The 15,460-nt window shown below is 44.3% G+C and overlaps 1 protein-coding gene across 1 annotated transcript in view; it reads left to right on the forward strand.

Moving 5' to 3' along the window:
* The first annotated feature begins 5,775 nt into the window (after positions 1-5,775).
* Positions 5,776-15,460, forward strand: part of ARG1 (arginase 1) — a 37,418-nt gene continuing 27,733 nt past the window's right edge. Inside the window, 2 exon segments of the mRNA XM_066622741.1 lie at positions 5,776-5,809; positions 9,861-9,955. Coding sequence (XP_066478838.1) covers positions 5,776-5,809; positions 9,861-9,955 — 129 coding nt within the window.

Genomic DNA, 15,460 nt, shown 5'->3' on the forward strand with positions numbered 1-15,460 from the left:
ATTTTTTATTAAACTGTATCGGTGATGGAGCAGCACCTGCAAATGAAACATATGGGAGAACTGGAAACCATCAACCCCCAGCAGGGCTGTTGTGCCATTGCAAGTTATCCAGCAGACAGCCACGTAACCGAGGCTGGGCAAGTCTGGCTGCACCAGTTGGTTCACTGTCTGCCATGGAGTTTGCAAAGCTACAGGAACCTGATCAGAAGGAGTGGGTCAGCAATCTTGCACAGCAGCAGTTGGGCTCTCACTAGTCTCTCCAGACGGGCTCCAGACTTCCCTTGGGGCCTGTATGATGTCCTTTCCTTCAGGACAGCAGCCTGAGGGCAGCACAGAGAGACATAACAAGAGCAACAGCAACAGCATCTGTCACACTTGTTCCCTGGCTTCTAATGCAGTGTTTGTTAGGGTGTGCATGCACTGTTGCCATATGTGGGGTGAGAGCACAGTGGCTTGGATCCTTTCCTTTCCACTATTTGAAGGGGGGGCGGCTGCAGTGGCCTTCTGTGAAAGATTACTGTCAAATCCTTGTGGCAATGCTGTGGTCCTGTAAAGTAAGAGGGTTCAGGTGAATGTTTGGCCAGCATGTGCAGTGGTTGGAATCCCAGAGATTCCTGGGGGGCACTCACTGCTCTTGGCCATGGGGCATACAGTCTACATCCAGTTTACAATGGTATGGCTCTTTTTTTTTGGGGGGGGGGGGGCTTTGTACAGGTGTCTGTGTTGCGGCTGTTAGCGTTGAAGCTTCTACTCTGGCAGGGCTGTTGTTGTGCCAGCATGCATAGTGCTAGAGGATGGGATTGGCCCTTTAATCTAGGGGAAAAAAGTGCTTAAATCTAAAGTCTAAGGAACAAAAACTCTGTATCAAAGTAACCTCCAGGTTAGTAATACTTTTTATTAGAGGCAACCAAATCATCTCAAAGTTGTGAAATGAGAGATCATAATATAGATCCCGGAAGCCAGCTGTTCAGCCTGCATTCCTTTCCTGCAGCTATAGAGATCTTCTTCCTTTTTCTCTTTTGTCATCTTTACTCAGGTATAATTTAGAATACATTAATGGATTCCGGTGGAGGTTTCCCCCCTTTTCACCTTAGTTTCAAAGTCCTCTGTGACAGTAAGTCTCAGGTAACATGTATGTCACAAATACCAAGTTTGGTTTTAATGTGTTGCTTCTAAAGTTGTTCCAGATATGAACCCAGACCAGCCCTCTGCTCTTAATAACTTGAAAATTCTTCTGGGCAATATTTTCTCCAGTATAGGTTGATTGCTGTGTGCACAGGCACTGAAAATAGATGCATGGAGACAGGAGGAGACTGCAGAGAAGCCTCTTTATGAATTCTTTTCTAGTGTTAGACAATGCAATAGCATTGTGTGGTTTATCTTGAAACATTTTTCAATATAAGCCTGAGTTGGCGAAACTGGTAGTTCTAAATTAATTTCCTGCCCTCCAATATAGAAAGAGAAACAAGTAGTGGAGGTGATAAGCCTTGTACATGACGTGTAATTGTGTGCCCTTAGGACCACTTCCTATGCTAGGGGTTTTCTGCAGGGATTACTATTCTACACAGAAGAAAACGCATGAAAACTGAGTGCAGATCTTGATGGGTGATCATTGCATAACAGTGTAATTAACTGCATATTGATGTTTCTGGGAAGCCGCGATGGGCCATGGCAGTAAATACAGGACCTATGTGTGATTGGGCATCTTAGATCTTAAGGTAGGATATAAATCCTTTAAGTAAATTAAAATGCATTGTCCAAAGTGATGATCTACCTATGGTTTTCCTAGACAAAATCTGTTTCATTTTGGATGAAAGTAACATGAGGCTTGGGGATAAGTTCCATTTACTTTCTCATATAATAGATCATAGAGAAGATTCAGTTTCAACCATTTAATTTTGTCACTTCTGTTGTCTGCTTAGCAAAATGTGTCTATCTTTAGCAGCATGGCCCAGGAGTAAAATAAATGCACCATCAGCGATTTCTCCAGAACTTCAGCAGAAAGAAGATAATCCATAGCTATAAATTGGTTACAATGTGTTTTGTTTTTGGTTTTTAATCAATGTGCAGGTAACACTTGCTGTGAAGGGTGTGCATCCTTCTGTCACAGATCTGCAGCCACTTTTGCATTCCACAAATATTATTGAAAAAGGTTTTTGGAAGCCGGGTAGTTCCAAAAACTTGATGAACGTAACCTTGGCAGAACCAGAAATCTGGGGGAAAGAATTAAAGCAGTTTCTGGGTCAGATCTCAATGTATTATTCATTCCGTGGTGTATGTATTATTCTTGCTGACAGGAAAACGTATGGCCCTGGAGATGGAATGACATGACAAGGAAATCAGAGGGAATCTCAGATGCATTTCAGACAGTGCATCCAGATGTTTTATGCAGAAGATATTTAAATCACAGCTGCCTCTCACTTGAACACATGGGGATTACTCTTCTTTTGTATTATGGAAGTAGATACGATATTCCTGAGGCTTAATATTCTTTCTGCTTTTGGATTGTGAGAGTTCCCCGCTTTCATTCAATGCATCCTCTGTAGAAAATTCAGCATTTAGTTAGCATTTCAGTGCAGCCACATTATAAGACCTCTGATTTGCAGTTAACCTACTGTTATATGCTGTTCAAAGCATTTCTTGCCCATCCCTCTTTGCTAATGAAATACAGTAAAAGTTCATTCCTGGAAGAAATGGCATGAAGATAGTGCTTCAGGAAATCCAGTTGGCGTGCTTTCAAGTTTTAAAGAAGCTTTTCTGATTTCATGCTGTGTCTGGAAAATGCATCCTGCTAGGAGGAGGAATCTGGGTAGGCAAGTGATAAAAACGTATTATGAATGTGAGAAGGAGGTGATCTCTATTGTCAGTTTGTACAGTTCCTAATTCAGTGATGCTTCAGATGCAATTAAAAATGATATGACTATCCACTGCCAGCAATAACAGTTTAAAAAAAAGTTAACAAAAGGCATAGACTGTTAAATGACAATGACAAAAAGAAAATGCTTTCAGTAGTTAATAAAAAAAAACTTGAGAGTTGAGATCACAGAACCCAGTAAAAACAAAGCTACCCCAAAAGTAGGTACCATATCACTGCAACAAAAGTTTATGGAATTTTTGCCAGTTTCTTCCATTTTTTAAAAAAAATTTAAATTGGTTTAATTAATCTTTCTCTAAGGTTAATGAACTATGTCAATCATACTCACAATGCCCCATATTTTAACCTTCTCTAGAGTTTAAGACTTAGTGAAATATTCTACTTCTATAGTGGAGTTCCAGTTAGATTGTACTAGGACCAGGGAGAGACAGAGTAAGTGCTGGCCCATCCAAGCAGCCACCAAAAGTGGGCTGCATTGATGACAGATTGCGACTGGTCTGAGAGGGCAGTGGATTCAGGGTGTCTTTCACCCTGAGTTTGCCGCTGCCTCCTTCCAACCTGCCACCAGCCCAACCTGAGGTGATCTGCACTCACTCAAGCACAAAGTAGTGTATTCCCCTCCTTACTGTGCACCGCTGTGAATCCCAGAAGTGTGGGACTTCCGGTTTCAACCTTGGAGGCAGGATCAGCGAGACATGTGATAAGAAGGCATAAGTATGTTTCCAACTGCAGTTCCAGGCTCTGTACCACAGGCCACTCCGTTCCAGACGTTCAGGAATGAGCTTTCTGGAAATATAGTGTGTGTGGTAGGAAGGAACACTTCAGAAACCCTAGTGCACACATGGAAGACTCCCATGGAGACTTTGGATCATGGCTCAATCAAAACAAGCTCCCTTTGGTTAGAAAAAGACTCAGTAGCTACAAAGCAACATGACATTTAGCTCAAGAAGCCTATGAACTAAATGTTCAGGATTTCAGAATGTTGGCTTAGCTATACAATGATTCTGCAATGGTAGCACAGCTGGTGTGGCAATTCTGCACCCATGCTAAGACCTCAGAAGACTCAGGACGTTAATTAGTCTCATGGAATGGAACAGGCTCCTGAAGGCATGTCTGTCTAGCCCCCTGCTGGTCCTGTTTTCAAGCGCAGTTTCAATTTTCTCAAGTTCCAGGGAACAAATGTCTTCCACATTTTAAAACTATATCTGAATTGTGTATGCAACAGGCTTGTATCCATGCATATTTTCAAGAAATACCATGTCTGTGATGGTCTTATTGCTCCATGATGTCCATTTTATTATGTCCTTCTACTCTTGTGAGACTGCCACTTTGAACACCAAAGGAGACTTATGGCCACCAGAATGCTATCTGGAGAACAGGAGAACATGAAGGTTGGCCTTCCCTGGACTGGGCACTTAAGAAGCATACAGCAAGTGCTGAAAAGCAACATATTGGTCTGAGGTCATATGATTGCCCTTTAAGAGAGAAGTAATAATTTTAGCGTGGCTTCTAGCATTGTTATTCCCAATAATTTGATAGTTGTTAAAAAACTGTGTATTTACACAACTGGGCAGGCACTGGTGGACAAAGCATGCTGCCTCACCATTGTTCTGGGTCTTATTACTGTGAATGGTTCAATAAACAGAGCAATTTTCCTACCACACAAAGAAAATTACCACCTTCAGATGAAGTGCCTTACAAGTCAAATGCCTACACTATTTTACCCCTTTTTATAAGTGGCAGTTACTAGAGCCAACATTCATGTTGGAGAATGGCTGATAATTGATAGGTACACCACACACAGCTGTGTCAATATCCTTCCATATTGTATCATGGCCTGTTTTGCTTTTAGACTTTGGCTTAGCTGCATCTGGACTTATTTGTGAACGGCTTCTTACTTCCTTAATTGTTGTAATAGCGCTTCAGAAGGGGAAACCTCATCTGTAGGTTGCAAGGCTTACATGGTAGCAGAATGCAAGTGTTGACTTATTAGCCAATTGGAGTTCTTGTATCCATGTTTGTGTGACAAAATGGCAACCACAGTGCCATGGGTTGTATTGGCAGTGCTGCTCATCTGCTAATAACGAATGGTAATTATTGGGCTCTCCAGGTCAAACTGGGAAAGCAAGTTCCCACACGGTTGGCAGTTAAAATCAGTATTCAGACAGGGAGGTATATGCCAAGAAAGGACAGGAAAGGGAGGGGGAAGGACACTTCTAAATCTGACCAGTGAAAGCAAAAGTTCTGAATTTTTTTTTGCAGTTAGATTTAGGGAGCTGCAAGAGTGTGCTGCTGCTTTTGGAAGAAAGAAGCTTCAGTCCTTACCTGGGTGTATATCCCACCAAATGCAGTGGAGTTTATTTCTGAGTAGACATGCCTAGGATTGTGCTCTATGTTGGAATATAGGTGAAATACTGTTATGTTGGAATACAGGTGCAATGCTGCCTGGGGGCAATGTATTGTCCCAACACCTGAGACTCTTCACCTGCTCTCTGTAACACCTGTAGCAGGTGTACTGCTTTGTGCCTTCCTCCTGCATGTTCCCTCTCTGTCCCTGACCGCAGAAGGAGAAGGATGCAGCCTTCTACACTCTGTCTCTCCTAATAATGCACTGCCATTATGAACATCCCCTGGCTCTCTCTCTCTCTCACACACATCCCAGCTATAGGGTTCAATTTGTAGTAGCAGCCTCTGACACTTTAGAAGATGTGTGTGCTTGAGAAATGTGCAGCTGTGTATGCATCTCTATGAATGACATGTTGAACCTGATCCAAAGACTGCACCATCGAATCATATACTTGCATTGTGATTGTGAAAAAAAAACCCTCCTTGTAATCAGAGAAAGTGATTCTGGGAGTTGGACTAAAAAAGAGGACAATGAGAACTGCTGAACTTCCAGGATGGAGCAAGTTACTTTGGGGCCTCCCACGCAGAGTGAGTTTGTCAACTTGGTAGATGGAGCTTGAGAAAATTCGGGGGGGGGGGGTTTGAAACTTGGCAGTTTTTGCACTGCAATGTGTATTCTGGGTTCTACAGTCAGAGCCCAAGCAGCTTTCTCTCTTGATTTCAGGAAATGAATATGAGCTAACCTCTGAGGAAGAAGTATAGTATACAAGCATGTGACTAAGGAATGCAGAAATGTACAGTATTTGCTAGTTTCCAGTACCCTTCGCCAAATGCTGTAAATAGCATCTCCTCCTGATCAGTTCTCTGCTTTTGACCAGATGCCAGTTGAAAGAGGACAAATGAGCCAAGTTCCTGAAGGTTAATATGTCTCCAAATGGATGTCTCTCAGAACTCCAGCTTATCTGGAATACCAGAGTCTGGGTTTGCATACCATATCCTTCAGCCCATGGTGGAGGCTGCGCTCCCCCTCTCCAATACTTTTATATCTTAGACTAGATTCCACTTCCTTTGTAACTGAATGTTGCATGCTGTAATCCAGAGTACATGAATCTATGTGCAAATCTGAATTTGCCTTCCCTCTATTGGTCCTTTGACACATTTGCATGAGCTTGCCTGATTAAATTACTTCCAGCTCAAATGTTTGACTGGTGAGAAACTCCACTGTCCCTATACAGTCTTCCTCAGTGAGAAAAGGAGACCATTTTTTCCTTTAGAGACGTACATATTAACAAAACATACACATTTGGTGTGCTTGCAGGTTAAACATCAGATGCACATTAAAGGGAATACAGTATTTTACTGACTGCCTTTTCTAGCAAGGCTTTTTTGTGTGTTGTCAGGGTCCCCCTGACTTACCTGGGGGGGAACAGGCTTGCAGGGTGAGAAGGAGGCTCCAGGCAAGGAAGAGACAGGCCCACAGGAGGTGTACTGGCCAGGAAAGGGAGGGGTGAGGAGCATCAGGCCCCAGCCATTTAGCCATCCAATGGAGGAAGGGGTGGGGTCTGGAGGGGCTGGTCATGAAGACCCAGCTGGGCCAAGGATGAAGGCAGTCTGGGTCAGGCAGTGGGAGGGAGCAGAACCTGGCCTGCCTACGAACCAGGACTCACTGGGAGCCCAGTGACCCCAGTAGCTGGGGAGGAGGGTCTGGGTGAGGCCATGGTGGCTAGGGTGTTGCTCAGGGAGACAGAACCTCCAGTGCCCCACTGCTGCCTCTTGCAAGTAAGAGAGTCCTCCACAATCCAGGACCCTACATGTGTAAGAAATGATTTTGCAAGATCCAGTTCACTTTTGGTAAGGTGGCTACTCTGTTAGGATAATCTCATTAACTAAGTACAGGGGGCCACTGTGTCTGCAGATGTGGGAGGGCCCCCTATGCTCCACCCCCACCCTCCGGTGAGAGGAATGCCGCTCCCCTTGGCTCCGGAGGGTGGGAGGCTTCCCCGTACACATCGATTCAAGTATCCAGAGAGGGTTCCAGAATGGAACCCCTATAGATACAGGGGCGTGCTTCTAATTAAACAGTAATATTTTTTGGCTAAGAAAAAAAATCCACTGCCTCAAGGCAGGCAGACACGCACAGACCAGAGTTTCCGGTCTGGCCCCAAATAATTACTGGAGCCACTCCAGCAGAGCAGGTGGCTAAACGGAGTGAATGCAGAGATACTGTTACTGATGGCTAAGTGCAACTCTCTATTGCAATAGTAAGTGTAATATGGACTGTGTGGTTGCCTGAGGTCACAGGACTGATTAGACAAAGCTTATGACAGTACAGAAGTTTTCTGCTGCCCTCATCATCTCTGACCTTTGAACCATGATTAACGCGTTGCATTTCTCTGTAAGGTTTATTTGAGTGACCTTCTGTACCTTCACACATGTGAGATTCTAATCTGCTTTCAGAACAGAGAGGGAGAGAATTGGATTTTGCAAAAGAGATATGAGGCACAAGAGGGAGAGGGAAAATACTGTCCTGGGAAGGCAGCAGTAGACTGAAGATGAATGTCCCAGGGAGAATCCTGGTCTCAAACAACCCTGATGCTGTTCCAGACCAGGATCCTCCCTGGGGCATTCCTCTCCAGTCTACTGCTGCCTTCCCAGGACAGTATTTTGCCTGAAAGCCTGAAAGTGGCAGTGGATGAGCCTGAAAGATCTGCTTTCTGTTCCATCTGTGAAAATCCTCCTCTTTGGCTGTGTTTGTGTGTAAAAACATCACTCTCAGCATTGTAGTTTTTCATATTGGTCTGCTTGCCACCTATTTTTGGGTTTTTTCTAAGAAATCCTAGCTACTATTTTCCTCTTTTGTTAAGTTGCCTGTGGTTTTCCCCAATATCCTTAGCGCAGTGGGTCAGCAGGGGGTACCATTAATTTACTGCCCCCCTTTGCCACAGTTCAAAACAGAATCCATGTCCCACAGTTAATGCTTCTACACCCAGAGATTGCTGGAGGGAGAAAGTGGGGTTCTGTACATATATACACACATATTTACCTGTCTCCTGAAGATTTCACTTCATGCAGCTGCTCACTTCATGCAGCTGCGGGAGAACCCATGGACATTATATATCCGGACTTTCAGAAGGTGTTCGACACGGTCCCTCACCAAAGGCTACTGAAAAAACTCCACAGTCAGGGAATTAGAGGGCAGGTCCTCTCATGGATTGAGACCTGGTTAAAGACCAGGAAACAGAGAGTGGGTATCAATGGGCAATTTTCACAATGGAGAGAGGTGAAAAGCGGTGTGCCCCAAGGATCTGCCCTGGGACTGGTGCTTTTGAACCTCTTCATAAATGACCTGGAGACAGGGTTGAGCAGTGAAGTGGCTAAGTTTGCAGACGACACCAAACTTTTCCAAGTGGTGAAGACCAGAAGTGATTGTGAGGAGCTCCAGAAGGATCTCTCCAAACTGGCAGAAAGGGCAGCAAAATGGCAGATGCGTTTCAATGTAAGTAAGTGTAAAGTCATGCACATTGGGCCAAAAAATCCAAACTTCACATATAGACTAATGGGTTCTGAGCTGTCTGTGACAGATCAGGAGAAATCTTGGGGTGGTGGTGGACAGCTCAATGAAAGTGTCGACCCAATGTGCAGCAGCAGTAAAGAAGACCAATTCTATGCTTGGGATCATTAGAAAAGGTATTGAGAGCAAAACAGCTAATATTATAATGCCGTTGTACAAATCTATGGTAAGGTCACACCTGGAGTATTGTGTCCAGTTCTGGTCGCTGCATCTCAAAAAGAATATAGTGGAAATGGAAAAGGTGCAAAAGAGAGCGACTAAGATGATTACTGGGCTGGGGCATCTTCCTTATGAGGAAAGGCTACAGCGTTTGGGCCTCTTCAGCCTAGAAAAGAGATGCCTGAGGGGGGACATGATTGAGACATACAAAATTATGCATGGGGAGGATAAAGTGGATAGAGAGATGCTCTTTACACTCTCACATAACACCAGAACCAGGGGACATCCACTAAAATTGAGTGTTGGAAGAGTTAGGACAGACAAAAGAAAATATTTCTTTACTCAGCGTGTGGTTGGTCTGTGGAACTCCTTGCCGCAAGATGTGGTGACAGCATCTGGCCTGGATGCCTTTAAAAGGGGATTGGACAAGTTTCTGGAGGAAAAATCCATTACTGGGTACAAGCCATGATGTGTATGCGCAACCTCCTGATTTTAGAAATGGGCTATGTCAGGGAGGGCCCCCGGATGCAAGTCTCTTGTTATCTGGTGTGCTCCCTGGGGCATTTGGTGGGCCGCTGTGAGATACAGGAAGCTGGACTAGATGGGCCTATGGCCTGATTCAGTGGGGCTGTTCTGATATTCTTACGCTGTGCACATTCCATACAGAGCATTCATTTGAGCTGCCCTGGAGTTTCCAGTCTGGTCCCAAATAATTACTGGAGCCACTCCAGCAGAGCAGGTGACTGAGCTGAGTGAATGCAGAGATACTGCAATAATAATGATACTGTTACTCAGTAGCATAGCTAGGGGGGTGCAGGGGGTAGGAGGTGTACCGGGCTACAGAGTGGGTGGGTGCAACAACTTGTAGGCAATAGCACCTGTGCACAGCAATTGGGCTGCTGCCAGCAGCCCTACCAGTGCCAGGCACTCTGGAGGGAGGAGGGGCAACAGTCACGGAGAGGGGTGAAACTGCATGTTGCCCCTCCCTGCAGCCGAGATGGAAGGTAGGTTCAGGCACGAGGAGCTGGCCCCCTCTCCTTCCCCCTCCCGCAGCCGAGAGGCTGGGCACAGACCTCCTTGGAGTCTTCCTTTCATGCACCTGCCAGCCCTCATTTCCTCCATGATTTCCTCCATGTGCCCTGCTCAACATGCTGCCCCCTGAAGCCCTATTTGGCTTAAATGGCAAGAGAGATGCGTGGGGAGCAGAGCAGTGTTTGTGTTTAGAGAGGGAGGAAGAGGTGTGTTGGTGAGGGCGGAGGGCTGTTGGATGCTGATCAGGACACTGGGTGTGTGTGTGTGTGAGAGAGAGAGAGAGAGAGAGAGAGAGAGCGCGCGCGCGCGCGAGCCCCCCATAGGCAGGCATAGCCCCCAGAGACCCTTGTGGAGCCCAGCTTGGACTGAGGAGGGGGTTCCCCTTGTGCAGCGGGACCAGTTGCTCACCACTCCCCTGCCCTGCGTAGCCTACTCTCCTCTGCTCCTCACAGTCCTCTCTCTACTTGCCTGCCCCCTTATCCTCCTCTTTCCTCCTGGCAAGGCTGCAGTAGCCCAATTGTCTCGGCAATCTAAGCCAGTAGGGCTTGCTCCTGAGTAGACATGCAGGAGATTGGGCTCTGAAGCTGCAACCCTATCCACACTATCCTGGGAGTAAGCGACATTGACTAGACTGGGCTTGCTTCCAAGTAGACAGGCAGAGGATTAGGCTCCAAGGCTGCAATCTTCTTCCCACTTTCCTGGGAGTAAGCCCCATTGACTAGACTGGGCTTGCTTCCAAGTAGACAGGCAGAGGATTGGGCTCCAAGGCTGCAATCTTCTTCCCACTTTCCTGGGAGTAAGCCCCATTGACTAGACTGGGCTTGCTTCCAAGTAGACAGGCAGAGGATTGGGCTCTGAGTTGGCTGACTGTGATAGGTTACCTGCGCATGTGCAGGAATCTGAAGAGGGTAGCAAGCAAGGCACAGCAGCCTGGGAGGCAAGTTGCAGCACTGAGCGCAGGTGGTTTGGCCTCATCATTTATTCACCTAATTCCTGAATTCCACTTCCTAAAGATAAGCTGCTGGCTCTTATGATTGTCTCCAGACCCCTCCTGCACATCGCAAACTGTGTAAGGCTGCAATCCTACCTTACTTCACTTACCAGGGAGTAAGCCCCATTGAACACAGTGGGACTTACTTTTGAGTAGACATGAAGAGATTGCGCTGTAAAAGTGCAATAAGCACTTTCAACAAGTGTTTGCTATTTTAAAATATTAGCTAACATTTCTCACTCACTTTAACAAATAAAAAGACCCAGTGTAATTAATTAAATTTGATGTCATTGCCGGGAGGGGGGCTACAGAATTTTTTTGCACCAGGCAGCAACTTGGTTAGTTACGCCACTGCTGTTACTGTTGGCTAAGTGCAACTTTGCTTTTGCCTCTGTGCCTTCCTGAAAGAGGAAGATCTGCAGATTAATTGACTTGGAGGTGGGTGGAGCTGAAGCTGGTTGATGAGACTTAGTAGGATTGCATGCTGCAACTTGTCATCTGCATCAGTCAATATCTCGTTAGGTGTGTCTGAGAAATAAATAGACAGTGCAGATCATGTATCAGCTTTATAAATGGCTTCTAATGGATGCTATGCGCTATTGCGGTGCACAAACATTGAATGTGCACAAAGATGAAGGAGGAACCACTGGCTGGTCTAGTTGTAGAATATCCAATTATTAAGGAGATCTATTTGGTGCCCTCTGCAGTAAGATTTGCTCTCCATTCTTAGAGCCCTGAGAGCAAATATTTGGGGTCTGTCCTCTGAAAGCTTTAGGTTCTTTCAGCTGAAAGGTAGAAAGTTGGAATTGTTGACAATTAATATACCCACAGCCCAGTCCAATCCAACTTTCAAACTCTGGTGCAGCCATGCCAACAGGGTGAGTGGTGCATCCTGCAGTGTGGGAGGACAGTCACAGAGGCCTCCTCAAGGTAAGGGCATGTTCCTTCCTTTACTTTGGGGCTTCATTGTGGCTGCACTTGTGCTGGAAAGTTGGCTAGGATAGGGCCCTTAGACTCCCCTCTGTCTTCTTCTAGATCTGGTTAAACGGAATCCAGGCAGAGTAACATGAATGAATCCTATGTTCGGGCAGGAGGTGTGGTCTGGAGGTTGAGCTGCCTGAAGCTAAGCAGGAGCAGCCCAATTTGTGCCTCTAAGGCAGATGTCCAGAAGTCACTGATAAGCTGACATCAGTCTGAGAGACAACACACTGAGAGAGGAGTTGCTGTTGTGTGCTGTGGTGAGAGGACAGACTGGAATGTTGGAATGCTAAGAATGTCAGTGACAAAAGCGGTAACTTGAAGATCCCCTGCTCATCATGAATTGTGTGGCTATCTGTGGAAGTTCAAGGCAAATGTTGGCAGCTTTGAAAGAGGGCTACACCTGAAGGAAAACATCTGAAGGGTTCTGTAAAGGCCCTAACTAGGTCTACATAACATACGTACTATAAAGATCCTTTTTGGGTCTAGGACAGCCTGCCTATGTAAACCACCTTGAGTAATATCTGAAGAGAAATTTGAGGATGAGAAAGGTGGTAAATACAGTAATAAAATAAATAACATCCTGGTTTTGGAAAGGGTAAAACGATTCCAGGGAAAAATCCTACTGCAGATCAGAAAATTAACTGCTCTTTTGTGCTTCATATTATACCTAAGACCTATACCTATACCTATACCTATACCTAAGACCTATAAAAGTGTGGCCTTTTCAGCCACACTAGACGCTGTGCCAGAACCACCTTTCAGAGCGCGATACCATAGTCTTTCGAGACTGAAGGTTGCCAATAGGTATACCTATACTGATCAACGAGCTAAGATTGGTATAAGAAAGTCAATTCCAAGCAAGCAGCTTAAGCTGGTGGGTTGCCATAGGCTCAAATGGTTGACTTATTAGTTTCCCTGTGACTGTGGACTGACTTAATTAGGGAAGTAGCTGTCAACTTGCTGGAATTCAATCATGCATTTCCTGCCTTTCCTACTTGGTATGCTCAGGATAATGGACATGGTCAAACCCTTCAAAACCACTTTCATTGCTGGGTGAGAGAATACTTGATGTTGAAATGTTTGAAGATCCTTCATCTTGCATATGATGCCTCCCTTTGTGCTGGACATTACATCTAGCATTCTTCTCTTCAATTACCATGACAACAAGATAAATGTGGGACAAAAAGGAAACTTAGAAAAAATTCACAAAAGCTCCTTAATTCCTAATTCAGTTATTTAAAAAAAACAAAACCTAATCTTTTCTTAACAGTAGGAACAGCCATGATGTCAGATGTGATTCATGCCTCCAGGGCTTCTGTTTATTACCAGTGGCTGTTGTCAGATTAGACAATGAAATGACTTTTGAACTGTTTGATTATTTTCACATTTGAACAGCTGCTGGTTTGTGCTTTTTCTCTTTTTGGGGGTTCTATTTTGTATAAGACTAAATTACCTTATTGTAAAACAGCATATTGGCCCCACATGCTGACTTTGGCAATACTTTACTTCTCTGTGCAGAATGAGATAAGAGTTGTAAATCACTTTGCATATTTTGTGGCGGGTATTTACATTTAGCTGAGCAGTGGGTAGTGAGAGATGCAGAGATATAGCCTGGAAAGGCAAAAATGGGCATTATTACAAGGTAAAGAAGCTTAGAGATGAATTTCCATGAGGAGACTCGGAACCAAATATATTGGCATGAAGTAGCTCAAACATATCATAACGCATGATTTTCAGTTTTTGCTATAATCTAATAGTTGTCATCTTAGTTTTAACTCCATTCTCTCTCCTGTAAACACATCCAGTACACTATTTTTAAACTGTGTTATTGAAAAGAGAGGCATTTTTATTCAATTCTTTGAAGCAATAGCAAATAAACATATAGCAACCTGACCATGTAAGGATAGTCAATGCATTGCTATAATGGGATTAAAAACTCAATCATTTCACATCTGCAGAGGGTCCTGCAATAGTATTTCTGACCAGTGTGTCTCAGTAAAATATATAATTAATTTTTCAGTATTTACAAATGAGATAAATGGAGGCCTATGAGCCATAACAGATGGATGTTTATTGCTTATGCAGCCTTGCTTATGGGCACTAATTTATCAGAGCCAGCCAGAGTCTATCATTACGGACTTTTTAGTCTAACCTTTGAATCTCTTTATTACGCTGGCAGTTTTATGTAAACAAACTTTGGTGCCTCATCTTCCCCATCATTCGCAAACCTGAAGCTGTAGAGCTCAGTGGAGGTTTTGACATTGCCTAAGAGAAAAGTACCTGGGATTTCTGGTAACTGATAGGAAAGTTTTCTCTACATTTATGACTGCATGAATTTAGTCCCACTTATTTATGTATCTACTAGGCATTGATAGATATTTTGGGGATTTCACTCAAGGATTTCACATTTCTGCTTGTGAGTTTCCAGAGGCACCTGGTCAGCTGCTGTTGGATCATTCCAAATTCATCTAGTCATGCATTCTGTTTCCAACAAGTCAGTTCATGTAGACTGTAACCCCTCTAAGCAGCGATCTGCCATCTCATTATTTGTAAAGTGTCATGTGTATGAATGGCACTGTCTAAATAATAAATAATAATATTCTTACTGACACATGTGATTGATACAAGTAGGTCAATTCTGTATTAAGCCACTGGCCTAGAGAAATATGCATAATGATCAGTTGGATGAAATTTGCAGTAGTTGCATCCGAAGCCACTTACAGACTGTATTCTCAGTTTTCCTGGGGTGCAGCTTTGTTGTCGGAAGGTCTATCTGCAGGAGCCCACAAATGCAGGGCTCCTTCTGTCAGTTTCTGACGACCAAGCTGAACAATACGCAAACTTAGGATGCCCACTGAACACTGTGCTGATTGGCTGGCATCTCATGATGTCACCAAGAAATCACTCCCCCCAGTATTACACTTTCAGTTGATAGAACCATAGGATTGCATTCTAAGTTTGCGTATTGCTCAGCTTGGTCGTCAGAAACTGAGCCCTGTGTTTGAAGCAGATGCCCTTTGAACACAGTGCTGATTGGCTGGTCTCTCATGATGTCACCAGAAAAACCTTTCCCTCCAAAGGGGTCCTTTAAAAAATTCTTAATAAGGAAATGCTGTACACTGATTGTGTGATGCCATTAAAAATTAAACAAACAAGGCAGACAGTTCACCTGAAGGGAGAAGATAAAGAGACTGATAGATGAACCAGCAGGGCCCATCCTGTGACCGAGGGAACCACGGTGAGTTCCCTCCTTGTGTTAAATCTGTCCTCCTCCTCTGTTTTCTTGCAATTTGTTTTCTCAATGCCATACTGTATTTGTCTTACTGTATGCAGATTGTTTTGTGTCCAGATATTCTCTCAAAATAATCAGTTTTTAACAGGTTTTAACAGGTATGTACATCAGTGACACTGATTACTCTATCATCTACCACCAAGAGTGTTCTGTGATCACACTGTGTCAAGTTTATTCCTTGTATTGCCTAATGATTCTAACTACAGCTTAACA

Source organism: Tiliqua scincoides, chromosome 1 (assembly GCF_035046505.1).
Source record: "Tiliqua scincoides isolate rTilSci1 chromosome 1, rTilSci1.hap2, whole genome shotgun sequence".
Taxonomy (NCBI): domain Eukaryota; kingdom Metazoa; phylum Chordata; class Lepidosauria; order Squamata; family Scincidae; genus Tiliqua; species Tiliqua scincoides.